Raw genomic sequence first — 22,431 nt, 5'->3', positions numbered from 1 at the left:
TATTCAGAACAAGAGCAAGAAAATAATCTCAATGTCCTGGAGAAAAAGCAAAAGAGTGAGGCTATCTTTCTGTTCTATATTTAGTCTGGAGCTTCTGTTCTTCTCTCAGTACACGCTTCCTGTGATGGTGTTGTCCAGTACTGTGCGTTCAGCTACAGCCTGTTCCGTGATGACTCCTAGATTTTGTCCTCTATGCCTGATCTCCAGTACCTTCTCCTCTATCCTGAGCCTCCGGTACCTTCAAGTTACCTGCTGGATATATCTCCTTAGGTGTCAACTCAACAGTGCTTAGAATTGATTGTCGTCTTTTCCAGTTTGTCTTTCCTTTGAAGTATAATACAAGCAATTACAAAGAGTAAAGCTTTACCTCCTTCTACATTCTACTTTTTATACCAGTGACACTATATTGGTCCTCAGCCAGTCATCCTAGACTTCTCTGTCCTTCCTCATCTCCAATAAATTGCCATGTTTTGTTGTTTTACCCACAATTGGACTCTGTCTATTCCTCCTTATACTCAGCTTTGGTTGGGTCCTCATCATGTTTTACCTGGACTGACTGTGATACTAAATTGCCTCCAGTCTCTTTACCTGCTGATCTGTCATCTGCATCACTGCCAGAATTGTCTTTGTTAATACTTGATCTTGTTCAGTTCAGTTGCTCAGTCATGTCTGGCTCTTTGTGACCCCATGGACTGCAGCACACCAGGCCTCCCTGTCCATCACCAACTCCCGGAGTTTATTCACACTCATGTCCATTGAGTCAGTGATGCCATCCAACCATCTCATCCTCTGTCATCCCCTTCTCTTCCTGCCTTCAGTCTTTCCTAGCATCAGGGTCTTTTCAGATGAGTCAGTTCTATGCATCATTTGGCCAAAGTATTGGAGTTTCAGCTTCAGTATCAGTCCTTCCAATGAATATTCAGGACTGATCTCCTTTAGGATGAACTGGTTGGATCTCCTTGCAGTCCAAGGGACTCTCAAGAGTCTTCTCCGACACCACAGTTCAAAAGCATCAGTTCTTCAGCGCTCAGCTTTCTTTACTAACCACAAATCTAAGTCACTAGCCCTGTGTTCCAAATAAATGTGTGTGTGTTTATAAAAGTAGGGCTTCCCTGGTGACTAGGATGATAAAGAATCTGCCTGCAATTCGAGAAACCCAGATTTGATCCCTGGGTTTGGAACATCCCCTGGAGAAGGGAATGGCTACCCACTCACAGATACATGTCTAAAAGAAGTTGTCCACTCTATGAAATGTAAAATAGTACTGAACATCTTCTGGATATCTCATCTCAGCTAATAGCATTACCATCTTGTTCAGTTGCCTAAGCACAGATCTGCGAGTCATCTGTTACAAGCCTACTGTCCCATCCTAGTGCTTCCAGGACTTAGCAGAATGAAAAAATTGACTGCTGAAAAAATGAATAAATTATTTGTCTCAAATCTGCTACATTGTCATAAAATTTTTAAATTCAATAGAAACCTAAACAGTCTAGAAAGAGATTGTCATCAGTAGGACATAAATGCTTGAGTCCAGTTGCCTGAGCTTAACTCAGATACATTGCTAGTTCTATAGGTTTTTCTAAGTCTTAGTTTCCTACACTTTCGAGTGAAGTTAATAATTACACTTTGGGCTTTGTTGGGTAGATTACATGAGATAATGTATGTTAAAGTATTTATTGTAGTTCCTCTCATAATAGATGGTAGTTGTTGTTACTACTGCCGCTACTTTTTAATGGCTTGCAAATGCAGACTTACTTGTAATATCCTCTAGTTCCAAGTGAAATCTGGCAGTGAAGAGTGTGGGTGTGTATGTTGTCAACTCTTACTGGAAAGGATTCTTTTAGTCTATAGTTGTTTTCTCTTCTCTTTAGTTTTTAAAATTCTTTTGTTTGAGAAATGAAACATGAACTTTTTTTTTATGTTGGTAAATCTGTTTTCCTCCAATTTACACATATATGTAGGTTCTTAATATATTTATTTAGTTTACTTGTTAATGAACTCTTGCCATCTAGAAACCGCTGAGACTCAGATACATGGCATTATATAACCAAAGTCACAAACACGGGATATTTACCTTCCTTACTCACCGGGAAATTGAGTGTTTACTTAGCAAAAAGATTAATCCCACAGAACAGGAGAATTGTATGCTTTCAAAATAAATTAAAAATATAACAACAATTTTTGTTGTTAAAAATTAAATGATAAATCACTCTACTCCGGCCTCTAAAATTTAGTAGTTATGGCAGTGATAGAAGGACCTTAAATATTTTTAATATTTTTGTCTCACATTGCATTGTTGTTGTTTTTTGTTAGCATTTGCATTTTCTTAGCATTTGCTCCTGGTGATAGACACAGTGTAGACTAAGAAAGAAAGCTAAAGAAAGCCAATTCAGGTTACTCAGTTTCTACATTTTTTTTTAACTTGTAAACATTCTGTTTACACTTCGTTATAAATGAGATTAGTTCAGGTGCCAGAAAATTTTTTGCATGGAATATTTTACTGACTTCTAATGAGAAAATGCATAATCTTTCCAATTCTTAATTAAAACTTTTTAACATTCTGAGGTTATAGAAGAGCACTCATGATGTTCTCACAGCATCTTTGACACCAGCATTAGGAAAATGTCAAGTAGGTCTGTGTTTTTACAGGCAGTGACTCAGACTAAGCATGCATATGTTCATATATTTTGTAATTCTTAGCCTCTGCTTTCTTTCATGTTTTTTCTCTAATTTTCTCCATTTCCACAAACCACAGGCCATGAATGTCTCTTCATGGCCACTTAATTTTTGAATGAAAAGATATGTGTGTATGAGCAGATGTATATTTGTGTATAGTGAGTGTGTATCTCTCTTCTCCCACCTCCTTTCTGTTTATAAGTAAAAGAGAGTGAGAGCTTTTTTGTAAAGTCTTTTTTTTCCCCTTTCCACATAAATTTAGTTGTTATTTTTCCTTTGCTCTCTTTGAACTTTAACACTTACTGTGTAGCAGTTGTGTACAAGTATATCACTCAGTTAAATCATGAGTTCCTTGAAGGTAAATATGTCTTCTGTCCCTCTAAATCCCTGGTACCTAGGCTTGAGCATGATAGATGCTTAGCAAATGTGAGTGGATTCTGGGTGGGTGAGTGAGTCAGCAAACTCTTTGGAGACCAGCTTGAGAAAGTAGATCCTTTGCTGATGACTATAATTCACAAGTATCTCTTGAAGGTTTTCTATGAGTTTGAGCTTAATTATCTTATGGGTTTTGAGTGGGTCATGGAGGTAAAAAAGGTTTCTACCTCCTCCCGGGATTCTCTGGTTAGACAGCTGTTCGGTGGGGATTATTTGTGAGCCTTAAGGTTTCCCTTATTCCTTGTTGGTCAGCTGGTTGTACTGAGAAATGTTATGGCATCTGTTTGGAAGATCCTTAGTAATGAGATGGTTTTTCTTTCAGTATTTTCAACGAAAATAAGTGTCTCCTCTTTGCCAGACTTTGCTTTAGGCCTTGAGGATATAACAGTGAACAAAACAAGCCCCTGTCTTTATAGAGCTAATAAGGCAACCCAGTTCAGTATTCTTGCCTGGAGAATTCCGTCGACAGAGGAGGCTGGTGGGCTATAGTGTCCATGTGGTCACAAAGAGTTAGAGACAACTGAGCAACTAAGCACAGCACAATAAACAAATATAACATGTCGAGTATGATGAATGCTATGAATTAAATTACGTTAAAGGGTTAAAAGGGGCTTCCCTGGTAGCTCAGCTGGTAAAGAATCTGCCTGCAATGCAGGAGACCCTGGTTTGATTTCTGGGTCAGGAGCTTCCCCTGGAAAATGGATAGGTTACCCACTCCAATACTCTTGGACTTCCCTGGTGGCTTAGACGGTAAAGAATCCGCCTGCAATATGGGAGACCTGGGTTCAATCCCTCGGTTGGGATGATCCCCTGGAGGAGGGTGTGGGTTGCCTGGAGAAGTCCATGGACAGAGGAGCCTGGTGGGCTACGTCCATGGGGTCATAAAGAGTCAAACACAACTGAGCTTAGACTAAGCACAGCACAAAGAGGTAAAAAGTAATATGCCTAAACCATGGACGGAGGAGCCTGGTAGGCTACAGTCCATGGGGTCGCAAAGAGTCTGACATGACTGAGCGTTTTCACTTTCATGTATTGGAGAAAGAAGTGGCAACCCATTCCAGTGTTCATGCCTGGAGAATCCCAGGGATGGGGAAGCCTGGTGGGCTGCCATCTATGAGGTTGCACAGAGTCGGACACGACTAAAGTGACTTAGCAACAGCAGCAGCAGCTTTATTATTTACACCTCAGAAAAAAGCATTGAGCATAGTATGATCTCAAATATATAAGGACAAAATACCAGGAAAAAAAGCTAACGAAGTATGCTAAAATATTGGTAAGGATTCTTTCTTTCCAGTTCAGTTCAGTTCAGTCACTCAGTCATGTCCGACTCTTTGCGACCCCATGAATCGCAGCACACCAGGCCTCCCTGTCCATCGCCAACTCCTGGAGTTCACTCAGAATCACGTCCATCGAGTCAGTGATGCCGTCCAGCCATCTCATCCTCTGTCGTCCCCTTCTTCTCCTGCCCCCAATCCCTCCCAGCATCAGTCTTTTCCAATGAGTTAACTCTTTGCATGAGGTGGCCAAAGTACTGAAGTTTCAGCTTTAGCATCATTCCTTCCAAAGAAATCCCAGGGCTGATTTCCTTTAGAATGGACTGGTTGGATCTCCTTGCAGTTGTATAATAGACATACATTATGTTAGTTTCAGGTGAACAACATGATTCAACATTTGTGTGCATCACAGAATGATCATCTCAATAAGTCTGTTTACCACTTATCACCATACAAAGTTGCAGTTTTTTTTCTAGTGATAAGAACTTTTAAGAGTTACTTTCTTAGCAACTTTCAAATTTGCAATAGAGTGTTACTAACTTTAGTCCCCATGCTGTACATTACATCTCCATGACTTATTTGTTTTATGACTGGCAATTTGTATCTCTTGATCCTCTCACCCATGTTGCCCATTCCTCAACTCTTCTCAGGATTATTTGTGCTAATGAGCCTATAGATGGTTTTTAAAATGATGCTTCTATGTATTTCTCCAAAGTGATCCTTACCTTGATTCTTGGTGAGAAGAGGGTGCTAATCAGATCACATTTGCATTCAAAGCCTGATTCTGCTGATAGTGTCTTTCACAGTGTGCACTTGGTGATATTTCAGTCAAACCTGACCTAACTGCACTATTGCCACGTGTATAGTGACTGTTTTTAAAAGCTATGGGACAGTGCAGAGCAAAAGCCTGAAGCAGATTTTTCAGTTCCCTCCACTGAAATGAGGAGAAGGCAGTGGCAACCCACTCCGATACTCTTGCCTGGAAAATCCCATGGATGGAGGAGCCTGATAGGCTGCAGTCCATGGGGTCGCTAAGAGTTGGATGCGACCGAGCGACTTCACTTTCACTTTTCACTTTCATCCATTGGAGAAGGAAATGGCAACCCACTCCAGTGTTCTTGCCTGGAGAATCTCAGGGACAGGGGAGCCTGGTGGGCCCCCGTCTGTGGGGTCGCACAGAGTCGGACACAACTGAAGCAACTTAGCAGCAGCAGCCACTGAAATGAGCCCAACTCCTTTTCCGTCATTAACCTTCTACCAATCAGGAGAGTGTTGCATCCTGCTCAGGCTGTGGCTCAGCTGCCACTGCATCAGGAATCATAGGAAGAGGAGAAAGAAGGGAAAGCCTGAAACAGCAGCTATGACCAGGCTGGGCCTCAGGCTGTGGGACTCAGCAGATACAGAGTAAAACAAAAGCATCCTTTATGACTAAAGCTGTGGGATTTCCTGTAACTCTGGACTTTCAAAATCCTCCTCACGTTCAGAGTTGGTGTATCCCTAAAAGGCTGATTTTCACTATGCTTCTGCCCATCCCATGACTGTCTTGGTGACAAGACAAAGATAATGTAGATCTTCGTTGCCCCTCTTTTGTTTATGTCTATGGTGTGCTTATTGTTAGAGATAAAGGCACACTTTATACATTTACATGAGTGGGTGAGTACACTTTTGTCCTAAAACTGATATGATGTAAACATGAAGAACTGAGGAATAGCAGGAGCGTTTTTTCTGTGCCCATTTGCTCTGTCTTGCCCTCTCTTTGGAGATTCTCTTCTCCTTCCTTTGTTTCTTTCTACTGTCCTATATCAAGCCACAATTCCTATAAACATTCTTTGACTTTATTGGTAGTGTTTAAGCCTAAATAGGCAAAACCTATCACAAAGTAAGTTGGTTTGTGCCAGCTGAAAATGTTAGTCCATTTGTTAAGTGCACTATGATGGAACAGATAACTTCTCATGCCTGTGAAACAGTGATTAAATATTGCTTTTGCAATTTCTGTTCCTTCTGCCTGTAATAGGTTTCTCTCCCTGACCTCCATTTATTCAGCACGCTCCCTCCTTTATCTGAGAGACCTAGCTCAAATGTAATGGCTTCTTTAGTACTTTCCTTGATTCTCCCAGACAGTGGCTTCACTCCAGGTTTTTCATACCTCTCTACTAGTTCATTTAAGATTGTTTTATTATTATTTGTTTATATGTTTCTTACTGTACGGTGAGTTCTTTGGATGTTGGAAACTCTTATTTTCTTAACTTTTTTATGTATGGCCAATAAATGTTTTTTAACCATTCTTCATTAGATAAATGTTATTCCTTGTTTCTAAGGACCTCGCTAATCTAGTAAGAGCAGTATATCAGTCCCAGATAACCATAATAAATGCCACAAAGAAAGAAGAAATCACTTTTGCTGTGCAGACTGGAGACACCTAGGATATTCCAGGCTTTGTGGATATGGTAGCAGGTGAAATGAACCTTGAAGGATGTGTGTGAAATGTGAAATAATGTTTTTGTTTTTTACTTTTTGATGTCTTTATTAGAAATAGTTTAAGCATACAGGAGCTGTATTATTTGATGTGTATTAAAGTCTTAAACACTTTACCTACAGTTAGTTCATCTATTTTTGATTCTTAAATCATTCATCAGTTGATTTATACAAAGGAATATCTCTTGTGGGGATATCAATGTATTCATCTGTCTTTGTGGGCTTAAATCATTAATTCAGGGACTCATATTTGGAAGTAGATATTTTCATATGTCTAAATGTTACTCACCAAAAGAGAACATGAAATTTGATGTTTTTCTGTCCCGTTGCATTGATTTTCTTTATTCATTTTAGCCACGGACCCCTTTGCTTCTGTTTTTGGAAGTGAATCATTTGAAGATGGATTTGCTGATTTTAGCACATTGTCAAAGGTAATTTGCAGTAATTAGTGGGAGGGTAGAATATACTGTGTTCCCACCAAAGGAGCAATTTTTCCTTTTGATTTTATAACCTTTCACAAACATTGCAACTTGATTTCAATAAGTCACAGCAAATGTGGATTTCAGATGAATGAAATACAAGATATAATCAAAGTAGACATTTCTGTGTACAAAAACAATGGTGATGGTACAGATAATTTTCTCATGACAGGCTTGCCCAACAACTTTAAGAGTTTTCTTCCTTTTTGATTTATTTATGTTCTGTTTTTATTCGAGTATCGTTGATTTTAGGGCTTCCCTGGTGCTTATTCAGTAAAAAATCCACCTGCAGTGCAGGAGACTGCTTGCAGTGTAGGAGACCCAAGTGTGGTCCCTGGGTTAGGACGATCCCCTGGAGAAGGAAATGGCAATCCACTCCAGTATTCTTGGCTGGGAAATTCCATGGACAGAGGAGCCTGGTGGGCTACAGTCCATAGAGTCACAAGAGTCGGACACAACTTAGTGACTAAACCACCACCGTAGTTGACTTACAATGTTGTGTTAGTTTCTGCTGTATAGCAAACAAATAAATAATGCATATATATACATATATCCACTCTAAAAAAGGCCATTGCAAAGTACTGTGTAAGTTCCTTGTGTTACACAGTAGATCCTTATTATCTGTTTTATGTATAGTAGTGAGTAAATGTCAATTCTAATCCCCCAATTTGTCCCTCCTCTCCCCTTTTCCCCACTGGTAGCCAGAAGTTTATTTTCTATGTCTGTGACTAAGAATCTTCTGTCTTATTAAGCATATTTCTTCCAATTAACTACATTTCCCCCCTGTTGACTGTCAGGGTCAGTGGCTATAAAATCTGAGCATTCATTCCATCTTCTCTGCACTGGTTCCTTGACTTTATGTTCTGAGGCTGTTAAGGTTAGTATTAAGATAATAGCCCACCAGTATATGTCCACTACCTGTTTTCCAGTGTAACCCTATGACTAATTCAGGCCAAAAAAGTAAAATTAGAGTGTATGTCAAATTGTCTCTATCACTGATTCTCAACTGGGTGTTATTCCCTACACCTATACCCTCCCCTGGGAAACATTTAGCAAGGTATGCTGGGGAAAATGGAAGGCAAAAGGAGAAGAGGGCGGCAGAGAATGTGATGGTTAGATAGCATCACTGACTCAATGGACATGAATTAAGCAAACTCCAGGAGATAGTGTAGGACAGAGGAGCCTGGCATGCTACAGTCCAGTGGTGTCACAGAGTTAGATGCAACTTAACAACTGAACAATGGAGATGTTTTTGGTTGTCACAGCTGAGGAGGAGGATATTCATATATAGTGGATAAAGACAGGGATGCTTTTAAACCTCTTGCAACCTACTATCCAGCCCCCACATCACAGAGCTATGTCCAGCCCAAAATATCAGTAGTGCTACTTTAGAGAAACACTAGCCTAAGTTTTCAGATAAGGCAATGGCACCCCACTCCAGTACTCTTGCCTGGAAAATCCCATGGATGGAGGAGCCTGGTAGGCTGCAGTCCATGGGGTCGCTAGGAGTCGGACGCAACTGAACGACTTTACTTTCACTTTTCACTTTGATGCATTGGAGAAGGAAATGGCAACCCACTCCAGTGTTCTTGCCTGGAGAATCCCAGGGACGGGGAGCCTGGTGGGCTGCCGTCTTTGGGGTCGCACAGAGTTGGACATGACTGAAGCGACTTAGCAGCAGCAGTAGCATAAATTGTAATACCCCATTCATTATAGAAAAATGAATCTTTTGGGAACTTGCCCGATGGTCCAGTGGTGAAGAATCGGCCTTGCAATGCATGAGATGCAGGTTTAATCCCTGGTCAGGGAACTAAGATCCCACCTGCCACAAAACAGAAAAGCCTGCGTGCCATAACTACTGAGCCCACACACCACAACTAGAGAGTTTGTGCATTACAGTGAAAGATCCTGCATGACACAACAAAGATCCTGCATGCGGCAACTAAGACCATATAAATAAATACATGCGTATTTTAAAGTGAATCCTTCATTACTCCGTGTGTTAGAAAAGCCAGATATTCAGACCCTCAATAAGGCTTACCATTCTATGGGATCAGTTTGCTTTAAAAAAAGTTGACTTTTTATTTTTTAAAGTTGTTATTGTTTGTCTTTAATGATTTTCATGACATTAAAGTTGTCTTTAATGTTTTTCAAGATGCCATTTTCTTATCTTTCCTAGTTTAAGTGCATTGGAAAGTGTGGAATAAGTATTTTTTTTCTGTATCATTTAGATCAGATATTCACTTGAGGAAAGATACATTAGTCCCTTTAAAATGGGCCTCAGTGGTTTTGTATTACCTGAATCTTGTCAGTCCTTTAACCCAGAGTTGGTTTGTTTTGGTATGATCTGTTGTGCTTAATAAGTAGTGGTGGTATAATCACTACTCATATAGAATAATTTAAAAAATTTTTTCAGTTTTGGTTCTGAATGCAAAAGTTGAAATGTTAGTGCTGTCAGAATTGAAATAAATAAAGGTGCATAAAATTGAAGATCACTCTTCCAAATGCAATATAACCATAAACAGTTTGGTTGGCATAATATATATAACCATGAGTAAATATTTCTTTTCAAACAAAGGTCAACAATGAAGATATTTCTTTCCAAACAAAAGTCAACAATGAAGATCCTTTTAGTTCAGCCACATCAAGCTCCATGAGCAGTGTGGCCATTACAAAAAATATGCTTGAGGAAACATCCGTCAAACATGAAGATGTACCCCCAGCACTGCCACCAAAGATAGGAACTCCAACAAGACCCTGCCCACCACCACCTGGTATGAGAGTTGGTACCTTTCCTGAATCAACTGCTTTCTTTTTCTTTCCAAGAAGTTTGTGTGAGCCTTACTTGTAGACGTCATATAAAGGGCCTTAGCAGAACAAGTCAGAAAGCATGGCAGAAGCCTGCTGTTATCATCTGTTCTGACCTCAATGCAGAATTACAGACTTGTGCCTAAGAAGCCAACCTGTGTAACTGTCAGGAATTACCTTTCTGGCAAGAGCTAATTTATTTTTAAATCATTTCAGAGAGGCAGTGAATGAAATCTCTTGCTTTTTGAAAGCTAATGAGCTTCCATTTAAACAGAGTTTCCTGCACTGTGATATTTTAATAAATTTCTGTAAGGGAAGGTTAATAATCCAGAGTCCCTTTCTTTTTCCTGCTAAGTGTGAAGTCTTCCTTAAGTCCTTCAATATGAGAATATATGGCCACTTTGGTATCAGAATGGCCAATTCAGCATTTTGGTGTCAGAATTTTGAAAGGAAGTATTGTTTTTCTTGAAGGAAAATATTATTTACCTCACTTAATAAGAGATTCCTTTATTTTAAAAAGGTGGTGTTTTTGGTCGAGAAACAGATTCTTTCTTTTTTGCTTTTGTTTTGTTTAGTACTGTACCAAAGAAAGGGGTTTTGTTTGATTTTAATTAATGAAAACAATAAAGTTTATGAGAAGTGGTAAAGGGCAATCCCCTGGGTAGTTGTAGTGCCGCTAGATTGTTTTTGAGAAGACACATCTGGTACATCATTGTTTTTACAATATATCCTTGATAAATTTTCAGCCATAGTACTTCTAGATTTTTATTCTTGCCTTTTTATAATAGCCTGCCTGTGGTATTTCTTGGGCAGATTTCTTTTTTCTTCTTTGATTTAAAGAATTGTGAATAAAATTATTAATACCCAACTACCTATTGAAAAATCAAGTGAACAAGTGTTTTCTATCTTTTAGGGAAGAATTGCCTATATCATTTAGTTGTTCTAGGGTAAATTTGTCAGAATATGTTAAAAAACAAGTGACAGTTAATTTGCTTATTTAAGTTTTATACCTTTAAGAGGTCAATAGTGAGGTGATTTTTAAAATCCTCAATAAACTAATATACTAGTGCTGTAACTAAATCTAAGACTTCAATAAACTGAGTATATATCACTGTAGAAAAATCAAAGAAAGAAGAATGAGGACTTCCCTGGTGGTCCAGGGGTTAAGACTTTGCCTTCCAATGCAGAGGGTACGAGTTCAGTCCCTGGTCGAGAAGCTAAGATCCCACATGTCGAGTCCAAAAAAAAACATAAAATAGAGGCAATATTGTAACAAATTCAGTAAAGACTTTATAAAAATGGTCCACATTTTTTAAAAAAAAGTTTAAAAAAAGGGGGATGGTTGTTGAACTGGGATATTAAAGATCTGAGTTCTCATTCTGAATATCCTCTGATATCCTGTGTGATCTTGAGTGTATAGAGCTTCCTATGTCTGAGCCCCAGATCTCTGAGCTGTTAGATGGTGGCATTAGTTCTCATGCTGCCCTCCAAGGGTTGTTGGAAGGATCCTTTGAGATATGAGATGTGAAAACCTTTTGTAAGCTGTGACAGAAAGACTCTGTTGTTATGGTTGCCGTTACCAGATTAACACATCTTATAGGAATATATATTTAGATTTGAAGATATTTTAACACCTATTCTTATCCTTTCTTCAGCAAGTACTAAGTTTAAGTCTTGAAAATTAGAAAACTTGTTTGAAAATGGTGATGAATAACAGTATGCTATTGTTTGGTCGAAGATTAGTTTATCAGTAACCACAGAATTTAGGCCCTGGGCTTCAAAACATTCTCTTTATCCTTCAGTTTGAAATATTGTAGATGACAAGAAGTAGCTGGGCTTTACCAAAGTAGTTTTTAATTTCATGCTCCCAGGTGTTACATATAGATCCAGAGAAAAATCAGAAGAATATTAGCATTTTTCAGAGATCATTTGCCCTTACTGCCACTTGTGGAGAATTATGTATTAGGCAGAGGTTATCACAGCAGAGGCTGTTTTTGTCATTATTTGTAATTTTCCTCCTGTTTTATCCATTCTTGTCTCTCTGCTTGGGAGCATGCTACTTTGGAGAAGAAGTTAACTCTCTGAGCAGAAAAGATTCCAGGTCTGCTGCTTCACCCTTGGCTGTTTTCCCATTTACCCGCATAAAACTGGAGTGTACTTAAGAGGTTGTGTGTGAAATTTTTGACAACAGACTGTTGGTTGTGGTCATTTAAGACCATATTAAGAATGTGTTTTAGGTTCCCCATCCCCACTTCTTTAATGCTCCCTGTGTTCATGTTGTTGTGTGTTTGTGTTTGCCATACTTGGCTGGTTGAGTTAATTGTAATGATTTTGATCCAGGGAAAAGACCCATCAACAAAATGGATTCTTCTGATCCCTTTAAACTGAATGATCCATTTCAGCCTTTCCCAGGCAATGATAGCCCCAAAGAAAAAGATCCTGATATGTTTTGCGATCCATTCACTTCTACTACTACCACTACCAATAAAGAGGCTGACCCAAGCAATTTTGCTAACTTCAGTGCTGTAAGTACTGTGAATGGGCTGTTTGGGGGAAAATCTTTCCATTTACAGTTTAAAGAGCTTTCAAAGATTATTTTTGAGTCTGCCAAATTTGCATTATTTCAGCTAAATTTACCAACATGTTAAAAATGATCTTTATTCTTCCCCCAACCAAGAAAACCTCTGTTTGATTCTGTCTGCTAGTTCTGAAATTATTGCATTGTTAAGATGATTTTAGTAGTCTTAGTTCTCGGGATATATACCAGGTGCTTTGCAAAACCTTGACAGTTATTATTTTGCAAATTGTTACAGACAGTGGGCCACTAGAGAGTCATTTGCTGTCTGCCCTCTGGATAAATAATGCCAATAATGAGTTTGTGTTATTTGTAACTGTGTATGTGTGTTTGTGTATAAAACCTTGAAAATTTCTGGAGACCAGTCAGCAATTACTGTATTATATAAGAAGATAGGACCAGAAATTCTTTGAATAGAAAATAAAATTCTGGTTTCATACAGAAATGTTCTTAAAATATAAGTCAGTTTTATTAAATAAATATAATTTTTAAGAGCTAAACAATCTTTAATTATTTGGAGGACTCTAATTCACTAGCTTCCCATATCTACTCCACATTCTCCCAAAGCTTCCCTGATGGCTCAGTCGGTAAAGAATCTGCCTGCAGTGCTTGAGACCTGGGTTCTGTCCCTGGGTTGGGAAGATCTTCTGGAGAAGGAAAAGGCTATCCACTCCAGTATTCTAGCCTAGAGAAGTCTATGGACTGTATAGTCCATGAGGTCGCAAAGAGTTGGACATGACTGAGCGACTTTGATTCACTCACTCAGTTCACTAGCATTCCATATCTACTCTGCATTCTCCCAGAGCTGACTAAAGTAGGCCAATAAAGACAATAGAAGGATGTGGTGTTTAGAGTATAGGCGGGTCTTATAAGATCATAGAAATGGGGCAACCAACTGGAAATATCACCCTGGTGGGGCATTAAGCAATGACATGTATATCATCATCATGTGATAAACGTAAATTTTTGTTTTAATTCTTAGAGTAAGTAACTGTTTCATTTCCCAGGTTGCTCTTTTTTTTAGATAAAAATGACCTTCATTATCACTGTCTGCTTTATAATAAAGCAGTTTTCCTTTACTTAACAACCTCAAGCCTTTGAGATGATTCTATAAATAAGAGATCTAGTGGCCAGCTGACTGACCACAGTCTGCCTAATGTCTCCCTCAGTGTAGCTTAGGGTCACTCTTCCGATCACTTTATCCCTGCAGCCGTTTCTAGTTAGTAAAGCAGGTAGGCAGGATTAGACTAGGCTATTTAGCTTTTGAATCTGTACTCTTAAGTTTCAATGGCTTCTTCCGAATGTGAAGAGGCAGAACAGGAATCAATATTTTAAATATTGGAAAACAGAGGGTATCAGAATTATACTGACTCTTGTTAGATGGAATTTGAGTTGTTTCAAGGAGAGAACCCAGAATTGATCTTCTTACTATAATGCTCTTAGTACAAAATAACCTTCTGGCAGTTTGTGGCACTTAATATCTTAAATATGATTTCAATAAGTCAAAACCTGGTTGGAATGAGTCTTGAACAAAAGCAATTTGCTTTTTTCATTTTCCAGAATCTCAGTATAGTATAATATTAAGCATCTAATAATAAAAATGTCTTTTTAAATGAAAGATTTGTTAAACATTAAAAGTTTCAAAGATCTTATAATTCCCTAGAAAGAAAGCTACCATTTTCAAAAAAGCCTGACAGTTTCTTTCTTTTCATCCTGTTTGTTATGGTATTCATCCTATTATGGTGTTCTTCTATATGACAGGACTTGAAACCAAGTAGAATGTTTTTATTTAGTATCTGCCACGGTTGCTATTTGGGGTGGATACATATATTTCCTTGACTTATTAATTACCAGCATTAAGGTCTTATTTGGAATGGGTCAAAAAGTTCTCAATACCTTCTAAAATCATTATAATGCATTAAAAAAATTGATTAGGTCCACATCTTGCTTGGTATATACCCAGGACTCTTGTTTTATGTATAACAAAATTTATGTATAGTATATTCTTTGCTTCATAATTTTCCTGTACCTGAAGGGCTAGAATAAGATAGGAAATTGCCAGTGGGATTAAGTTAAAAATGATGTATCATGTGAGGATGCTCACTGAAGTTGAAGTAGTAAATGTTTTACATTAGATAAATATGCTAGTTCTCTCCTGTTTTTAAATCTCCTGATCCACCTTAAGAATAACCACTTTTTACAAATGATGTTTTAATGTTCAGTTTTATAGACTCTCTATCTGTAGACTGCATTGCTTTTAAGGTTAAATCATATTTTGATTTAATTTTTAAGTTTAAATTTAAAGTTTTAAGTTTAAACTAATTAAACTTGTTTTTGAAAAAAAAAAAAAAAATCAAGACTTTTTCCAGAGCCCTTCAGGTAAAACACATAGTTCAATTTCCTTTTGTGAAAGCGGTTTTTCCTTCTTTTCTTTGTACTTGTTTTACTCATGAATGTATTCATTTGTTTGTTCATTTATCTTTTAAATGGCAGTATCCCTCTGAGGAAGATATGATTGAGTGGGCCAAGAGAGAAAGTGAGAGAGAGGAAGAGCAGAGACTTGCCCGACTGAATCAGCAAGAGCAAGAAGACTTAGAACTGGCTATTGCACTCAGCAAATCTGAAATATCAGAAGCATGAAGAAATTTCCTGTTCTTCGTCAACCACACAACACTCTCCTTCTTGAATACTGAAGCTATTTGCAATGTGTATCAAACCTACCTGTGAGCATGGGAATACAAAAGGTTTGAGATTCCTGTAAATGTGACAAAAGTTTTGGCTTTTTAAACTCCATTTCAGATTTGTCTTTTTTTCCCCCTGTGCAAGTGGTAACCCAGATGACTTCACCTAGGCCCCTGCTCGGGTGTGCATTTAGTGTGAGCTGTTGCCTGCCTGTGCCTCTCTTACTTGTAAAGCTAGAGCACCCAAGTTTCTGCCTTCTGGAATATAGAGAAATAGTTTCACCCCATGCTACCCTTATTCTGTAGTTACTCTAATGATAGCCAGTGGGGTTCTTAAAGTTGGCAGTATTCTCCCCTAATTTAAATGGTTGAAAGAGGGGAAGGGAAAGAACATCCTATTTCTTTTATGATAGAGCAAATTGGCCAGTTTAAAGTACATGTTTGTATTTCCTTTTAATCAAAATACTGTTCAATTTGTTTTTTATAGACAACAAAAAATATTTTGCATACATTGACTCCCACTGTTGAAAACAGGATGTTTTAGATGGAACCATTAGAGCTTCAGACTCAATCTTTTCCTAAATAAAAACATTAAAGCCTCATGTCTGAAATAAATTTAAAAAATTTTTTTCTGGATTTAAAGAATTTTAGATAAACAGATACCTCTCCGTGATTTTAAGTACTTAGAGAATGAAGAAAAACTTTCACCTAAAATATACTCATCAATATAAGATAAGCAAAAATCTTAACCTGGCAGCCATTCTGCCATTGCCATGGCACTGTCCTCTTTAGTTCATGGTAGGTTTATTTTTTCACTTTTGTAGAAGAAACTTTAGTAAGCTAGAACTGGAAGGTACTTTAACTTTTTGTATATATATATTTTTGTTTTCTTTAATGAAGGCTCAATTACTTGAAATGTAAAAACATTCTCTGAATACAGATGAAAAAAGTGACATGTATTAAATCATTATTGCTTTGTGTCCATCTTTGTGGATTAAAATAGTCTATTCTTTTTGTATTTTTCACCTACAAAATTGGCAAGCTAGCAAAACTTTTTTTTTGTTTTTTTTTTAAATTGGGAGAGAGGAGACCTGCCCAGTTATCAGATCTCTTTATGTGTTAAAAGCCTATCTTCTGCAAAACTGACTTAGCAGACAAGCTGAATTTAAAATGGACTGTGAAGTAGGCTGTAAATTGTAGAGTAACCTAAATTTTTTTAACATCAGTTACTGACTTAAATAATGTGTTGAAAACCAAGATAAAGGAAAATGCACCTAAAGACTAATTAAATGTGTCTGTGGTCACCAAGTCAAGGTGGTATTGATCTGTGTTAATCAGAGTAACTTATTGCCTAGCTTATGAATAAATTCCAGAATATCCAATTATTTCATTTTGAAATGGTGCTTTTTTTCTCTCCACACACAATTGGATTACTGCAGTTCAAAATGAATTTAAACTACTTTCTTGCATTGCTTTTTTCTACTTTTATAAATTAAAGCATTTCAGCATGAAAGTCATACAGACAAAGCAAGGGCTGAATCATAATCACCGGGCTTTAATATTGATAAACTAATCCATTTATAAGGATATACTCCAAAAGTTGATTGAGAAGGTAGTGTTGGGAGTTGTAAATGGTAGTGGGTTTTGGGTTTTTTTTCTTCCCCTTCCACTTTAGGAAAAAGGTAAGTTGACTTGAACAACCTTCTTTTGCACTGGGAAAATGAGCAGATGTTTGAAATGGTTTTAAAATATTTTTTTTAATTAAAAGAACACTCTGGAAAGTACTAAATATCTATAACTTATAAACACCAACTTTCAATGTACCTTAATCTTATGTGTGTTTAACTGGATTGCATAGATTCTTATCTTTTGTTAAAATATGTATACTCAGTGGACCAATATGATATTAAAGTATGTATATATTATATAAATATATCTATCTATCTATCTAAACCTCCATGCTCACTTGAGTAGGATGAATGTCTTAGAGTCATTTATGATCATATTTTATGTTGTTGACTCTGGCTCCAGTGCCTGTGATGGAAAAGGACAGATGAGTATTCCTGAGAGCTAAGTAGCACTTATTACAAGGTTTTAACCATCTTCTACCTACTTGTTCAGATTTATTTGAGTTCTCTTTATAGAATTTTCTCTTATGTTTCAAACTTCTAAACTGTAGCCTGTAATTATGAGAACAATAAACTTTAAGTAATAATAAACCATAGTCTCCATACATCCTATCTGACATGGAGTTTTGCGTGATTCTGTGTTATGTTCTTGCTGTGTCCATGGAAGGGTAGACACGCAATCAGCACAGATGAATTATGTGTAAAGTGCTTGAGACACAGTGCCTGGTGTAGAATACCCAATGAATGTTAACTTGTTTTTAGTTGACACCTATTTTGTGAAAGAAAGATAGGAAATGTATGCATAGATACAGTGTCCAAAACATAGGTGGTTTGTGTATGTATTCATTGAAGGAGGATTTGTGACTCTTGGAAGGCACTGTGGTGTCAAAAATTCATGCAGCCCTGGTCTGCCACTTTTAGGAAAGAAGACTTTGACAAAGATATTTAGCCTCCCTTAGCTTTAGCCACCTGATACAAAGAACCGACTCATTTGAAAAGACCCTGATGCTGGGAAAGACTGAAGGCAGGAGGAGAAGGGGACGACAGAGGATGAGATGGTTGGATGGCATCACTGACTCAGTGGACATGAGTTTGAGTAAACTCCGAGAGTTAGTGATGGACAGGGAGGCCTGGTGTGCTACAGTCCGTGGGGTCGCAAAAGAGTTGGACTCGACTGAACTGAACTGAGCCTCATTTTCCTCTTCTAGTGAGCATCATAATACCCAGCTCACAGGATTGTTCTGATTGATTTGAGTTTGACAGCTTTTTAATATTATTTTAATTAAACAAATTCCGCCATGTTCTTATTAATAGTGAGAATTAGTACTGGCCATTGAACGCACTACAGCGAGCACTTTATGAGTGTGTGTGTTTAGTCACTCAGTTGTGTCTTGCTTGTCGCAACCCCATGGACTGTATAGCCTACCAGGCTCCTCTGTCCATGTTGTTTAATCTTCACAATGGCCCTAAATAAGAATGTTATTCACATCTGTGTTTTTTCAGTGTTTATTTATTTACTTGGCTTCACTGGGTCTTAGTTGTGGCATGTTGGATCTTCAGATCTTTGTTGTGGCAGGCAGGATCTTTTAGTTGGGCATGTGGGATCTAATTCCCTGACCAGGGATCAGATCCGGGCCCCCTGCATTGGGAGCACGGAGTTTAAGCCGCTGGACCACCAGGGATGTCCTCAGCATCTATTTTAAAAATAGGAAAATTGAGGCTCAAAAAAGTTACAATAATGTGATTCAGATAATACAGCTAATAAGTAGATGAGCCAGGAATTGAACTTTGGCCTCTCTGATTCTAAAACATGACACTCTTTCCAGTTTACTGTGCTTTGTCTCATTTTGTATGAAAAAAACTGCCTATAGGAAACTTAAGGAACAGAGCATGATAAATAACACCAGATAACATGTTGAGCTTCAGGCAGAATCCTTCGTGCTTTACATATATTATTTCATTTAATCCTTTAAAAAGTAACCTTGTAATGTATAGGTACTGTTTTTGTCTCCATTTTCCAGAGGTGCCCTAACGAGGCCACAGTTATGTAGTTAGTAAGTGACAGAGGTAGAATTTGAACCCAGTAGACTGGCAGTACTGTTTCAACCACTGCTCTCTATTCCTGTTAAAGGTGAGAATTCAGAGGAGAAATACCATAAATAGAACAATCCATGTAATCTCTGCTCTTGAGGATTAATGAAATAAACCTACTGCATAACACATGGCATCTTATAAAACATTTCCCAGTTCATTTTCATATGTAATCTTTACCGGGGTTTAGAATAGTTTTTGACACATGAAAGCACTGAACAACTTTTAGTTATCAATATGACAAATGATAAAAATGAACATAGGGATGAGAGCATCCTTTCTTTTATTAAAAATGTACAAATTTCAAAGCCATGAAACTGGTAAAAACAAAAATTGTTTTCTTGGTGCTGGCAAAGCTCTGGAAAGAATGCATTAAAAGGTAGGCAAAGGTAGTACATTTTGGGGAGTTTGCCACACAGATGAAGGGACAGGCATTCTAGGCAGAGGCCACAGTTGTATAGGGTGAAAGTGTAGAACACGGTATAGCGTGCCAGAAAACCGCACGTGTTGACGTCTCATTCAGTGTGGGTTGCGTAGATTTGTGGCCAAAGATGAAGTGTTTGTGTGTAGAAAGAACTCATTGGTGGTAATCTGGAGGATTACTTTAGGAGGAAGCCAGGTAAGGCGGGGAGAGCAGGGGAAGGCTATTGGAGTCATTCATATGAGATGGTAAGTACCTAAATATGACTGTGGCTGAGGCCTGAGAGAAAGGGACTTATTTAGGAGAACAAACAGGCCTTACATGTGACGCTAGTGGTAAAGAACCCGCCTGCCAGTGCAGGAGACAGAAGCAACACTGGTTTCATCCCTGGCTCGGGAAGATGCCCTGGAGCAGGGCATGGCAACCCACTCCAGTATTGTTGCCTGGAGAATCCCATGGACAGAGGAGCCTGGCGGGCTACAATCCACAGGGTCACAAAGAGTCAGACACAACTGCAGTGACTTAGCATGCACAAAGGGTTTGATTAGATGTGGGTGGTGAGGGAAAAGGAGTGGATGTCAACTTCAGCGAGCATCAGCCCTTGTTCAAGTACAGATTATGGACCCCATCCACAAGCTTGTGATTTCAGTAGGTCTAGAATGGGACCTAAGAATCTGAATTTCTGAGAAGTTTTCAGATAAAGCTAACGTTGCTAGACCTCACTTTGAGAGCCACTAGAATAGAGGCTGACTTCCAGGTCTCTTTGTCCAGATACATGTCTTCTTAGTAATAGATCTACTCCTTGAGTTTGCAGTGCTGTTGCACCTAGTCACTCTGTTCTTGACCTGTGGCTTCTGCTTCATAGTGCGAAGTACCTCTAATCTTTCTTGTGCATAAAGAGAGTTTTTAAAAATAATAATTGCAAGCTTACAGCACTTATTATATACTAGTACTATTTGAAGCACTTTAATATACAGACAGTCCTCAGCTTATGCTGGTTCAACTTGTAATTTTCTACTTTAAAGATGGTGCAAAAGTAATACATATTCAGTAGGAATCATACCTTGAATTCTGAATTTTTACCTTTACCCAGACTAGTGATGTGCTGTGTGATCCCCTCTCATGTTGCTGGGCAGCAGCCCACCTCCCAGTCCACTTCACAATCACAAGGGTGAACAAGCAGTACACTTAAGACCACCGAGTATCCTGACAGACGTTCTGTTTTTCACTTTCACTACAATATTCAATAAGTTATATGAGATATTCAACACTTCGTTGTAAATAGGTTTTGTGTTAGACAAGTTTGCCAACCTATAGGTAAATATAAGTGTTCTTACATCACATAACATTACATTAAGTGTTCTGAGTATGTTTAGGGTAGACTAGGCCAAGCTCTGATGTTCGGTGTATTAAATGCATTTTTGACTTAAATATTTCCAATTTATGATGGGTTTATGGGGATATAACCCCATTATAAGTCAAGGAAGGTCTATACACTGACTCTTGTTAATCTCCATAACACTACTTAAGTTAGGTGCAAGTTGTGGAAATGTACAGCGAGAAGATCATTATCATTCCATTCACCTTTGCTAAGGTGTACTGTGTTCTGGGTACTGTGCTGGGTCAGAGCCTTGCCCTCAGGGTGCAACACGTCTGTAGGGGAGACAGATGTTACTTAGAATTAATTTCACGGCACTGCACACTGAAGATTACGATAGACATGCTGGGACACCCAGAGGAAGGAGAGAATATTTCTCACTGAGAGGATTGGGAAAGACTTCCCGGATGGGGTATCCCTAGGACACAGTATTCTGTTCCTAGCATTAGTAAAAGCGTAGATGGCAACTGTCAGAATTTAACAGCAAACATTGCGGCTTTAACAAGCCCACATTGTTTGATGGCAGGGCTCTGCTGATTGTGAAAGACTGGCAGACAGTCTCCTGGAAAGCCTTATTTAAGGGACGTTCATTACTTAGTGAATTCAACCTTATCCAAGGTCTGACCTTCAAGTTTAGAAACCTGATTTTCATCAGTAAAAGAGACAGAGCTCGTGTTAAGCAAGTTCTCAGGGACTGCTCTAAAGACCAAAATGTCCGTTTCCAGTAAATGTTGCCCTAGGGCTTGTGGCGCCCACACTTAGTTGAATAAGACTCCTTCTGTCTGCCCATGCTTGAATGCCTCCTGCCTGTGAGGCTCCTCACTCTGCAGCCTCCTTGGATGAGCATGTTCTTAAGACTAATGTGTTTAATCAGGCTACTAATCAGGCTACAGCCTTGTTTGGCTGGTTGGGTAGCTATAAAGTCTCTTTGGGGTGACTTGGCATTTCCTGCTTTCATCACATATGTGGACTATATATTTAGCTCCTCCTAAGGCTGACTTTCCCGTTTCTGAGTTCTTAGTGAAACATCTCACTCCCTGGGCTCTGACCTCACCCTCTCTTTGATCATATCATTTATTGAGTGTGTATGTGCCAGGCTTTCTCCTTGACTCATCCTCCTCCAAACCATCCTCACAACTCTGCCTTCTAAGTATCTCTCAAATCTGTCCCCTCTGTCCCCTGCGCCACTTCCCCAGGTCAGGTCTCCATCATCTCTCTTCAGGTTTTTGCTTAAGCTTCCAAATCTCCTTGCCACCAATCTCTGTTTTTCTCTCTGCTTCCAGACCATCCTCCATGTGGCAGTCAGATTCTTAAAGAATCGAAATCTGCCTTATCACCCCTGTAATAAAACATCCACTGATCCCTGTCATATTAAGGTTCATAGCCTAACCCCATGAAGGCTTTTCCTTAATAACTTTTAAGTTCTGACTGGTATTGAATCAGTAGTGGCTTGACCATATAAGATGTGTTTTCTTTACTCCCTTTAAACAAATCTTGAGAAAATGCCACT

General features: G+C 38.5%; 1 protein-coding gene across 2 annotated transcripts in view; it reads left to right on the top strand.

The window, feature by feature from the left end:
• The window catches only part of EPS15 (epidermal growth factor receptor pathway substrate 15), a 146,193-nt gene extending 128,550 nt beyond the window's left edge, over positions 1-17,643 (top strand). For both annotated transcript variants that reach the window (XM_018044061.1, XM_005678437.3), the window contains exons 22-25: positions 7,215-7,291; positions 9,918-10,113; positions 12,488-12,672; positions 15,216-17,643. In XM_018044061.1, coding sequence (XP_017899550.1) covers positions 7,215-7,291; positions 9,918-10,113; positions 12,488-12,672; positions 15,216-15,362 — 605 coding nt within the window. In that variant the 3' untranslated portion in view covers positions 15,363-17,643. The remainder of the gene's footprint in view (positions 1-7,214; positions 7,292-9,917; positions 10,114-12,487; positions 12,673-15,215) is intronic.

This window comes from Capra hircus, chromosome 3 (assembly GCF_001704415.2).
Source record: "Capra hircus breed San Clemente chromosome 3, ASM170441v1, whole genome shotgun sequence".
NCBI classification, from domain to species: Eukaryota; Metazoa; Chordata; class Mammalia; order Artiodactyla; family Bovidae; genus Capra; species Capra hircus.
Note: the sequence above shows the minus strand (reverse complement) of the source record. Positions and strands in the feature narration are given on the sequence as shown.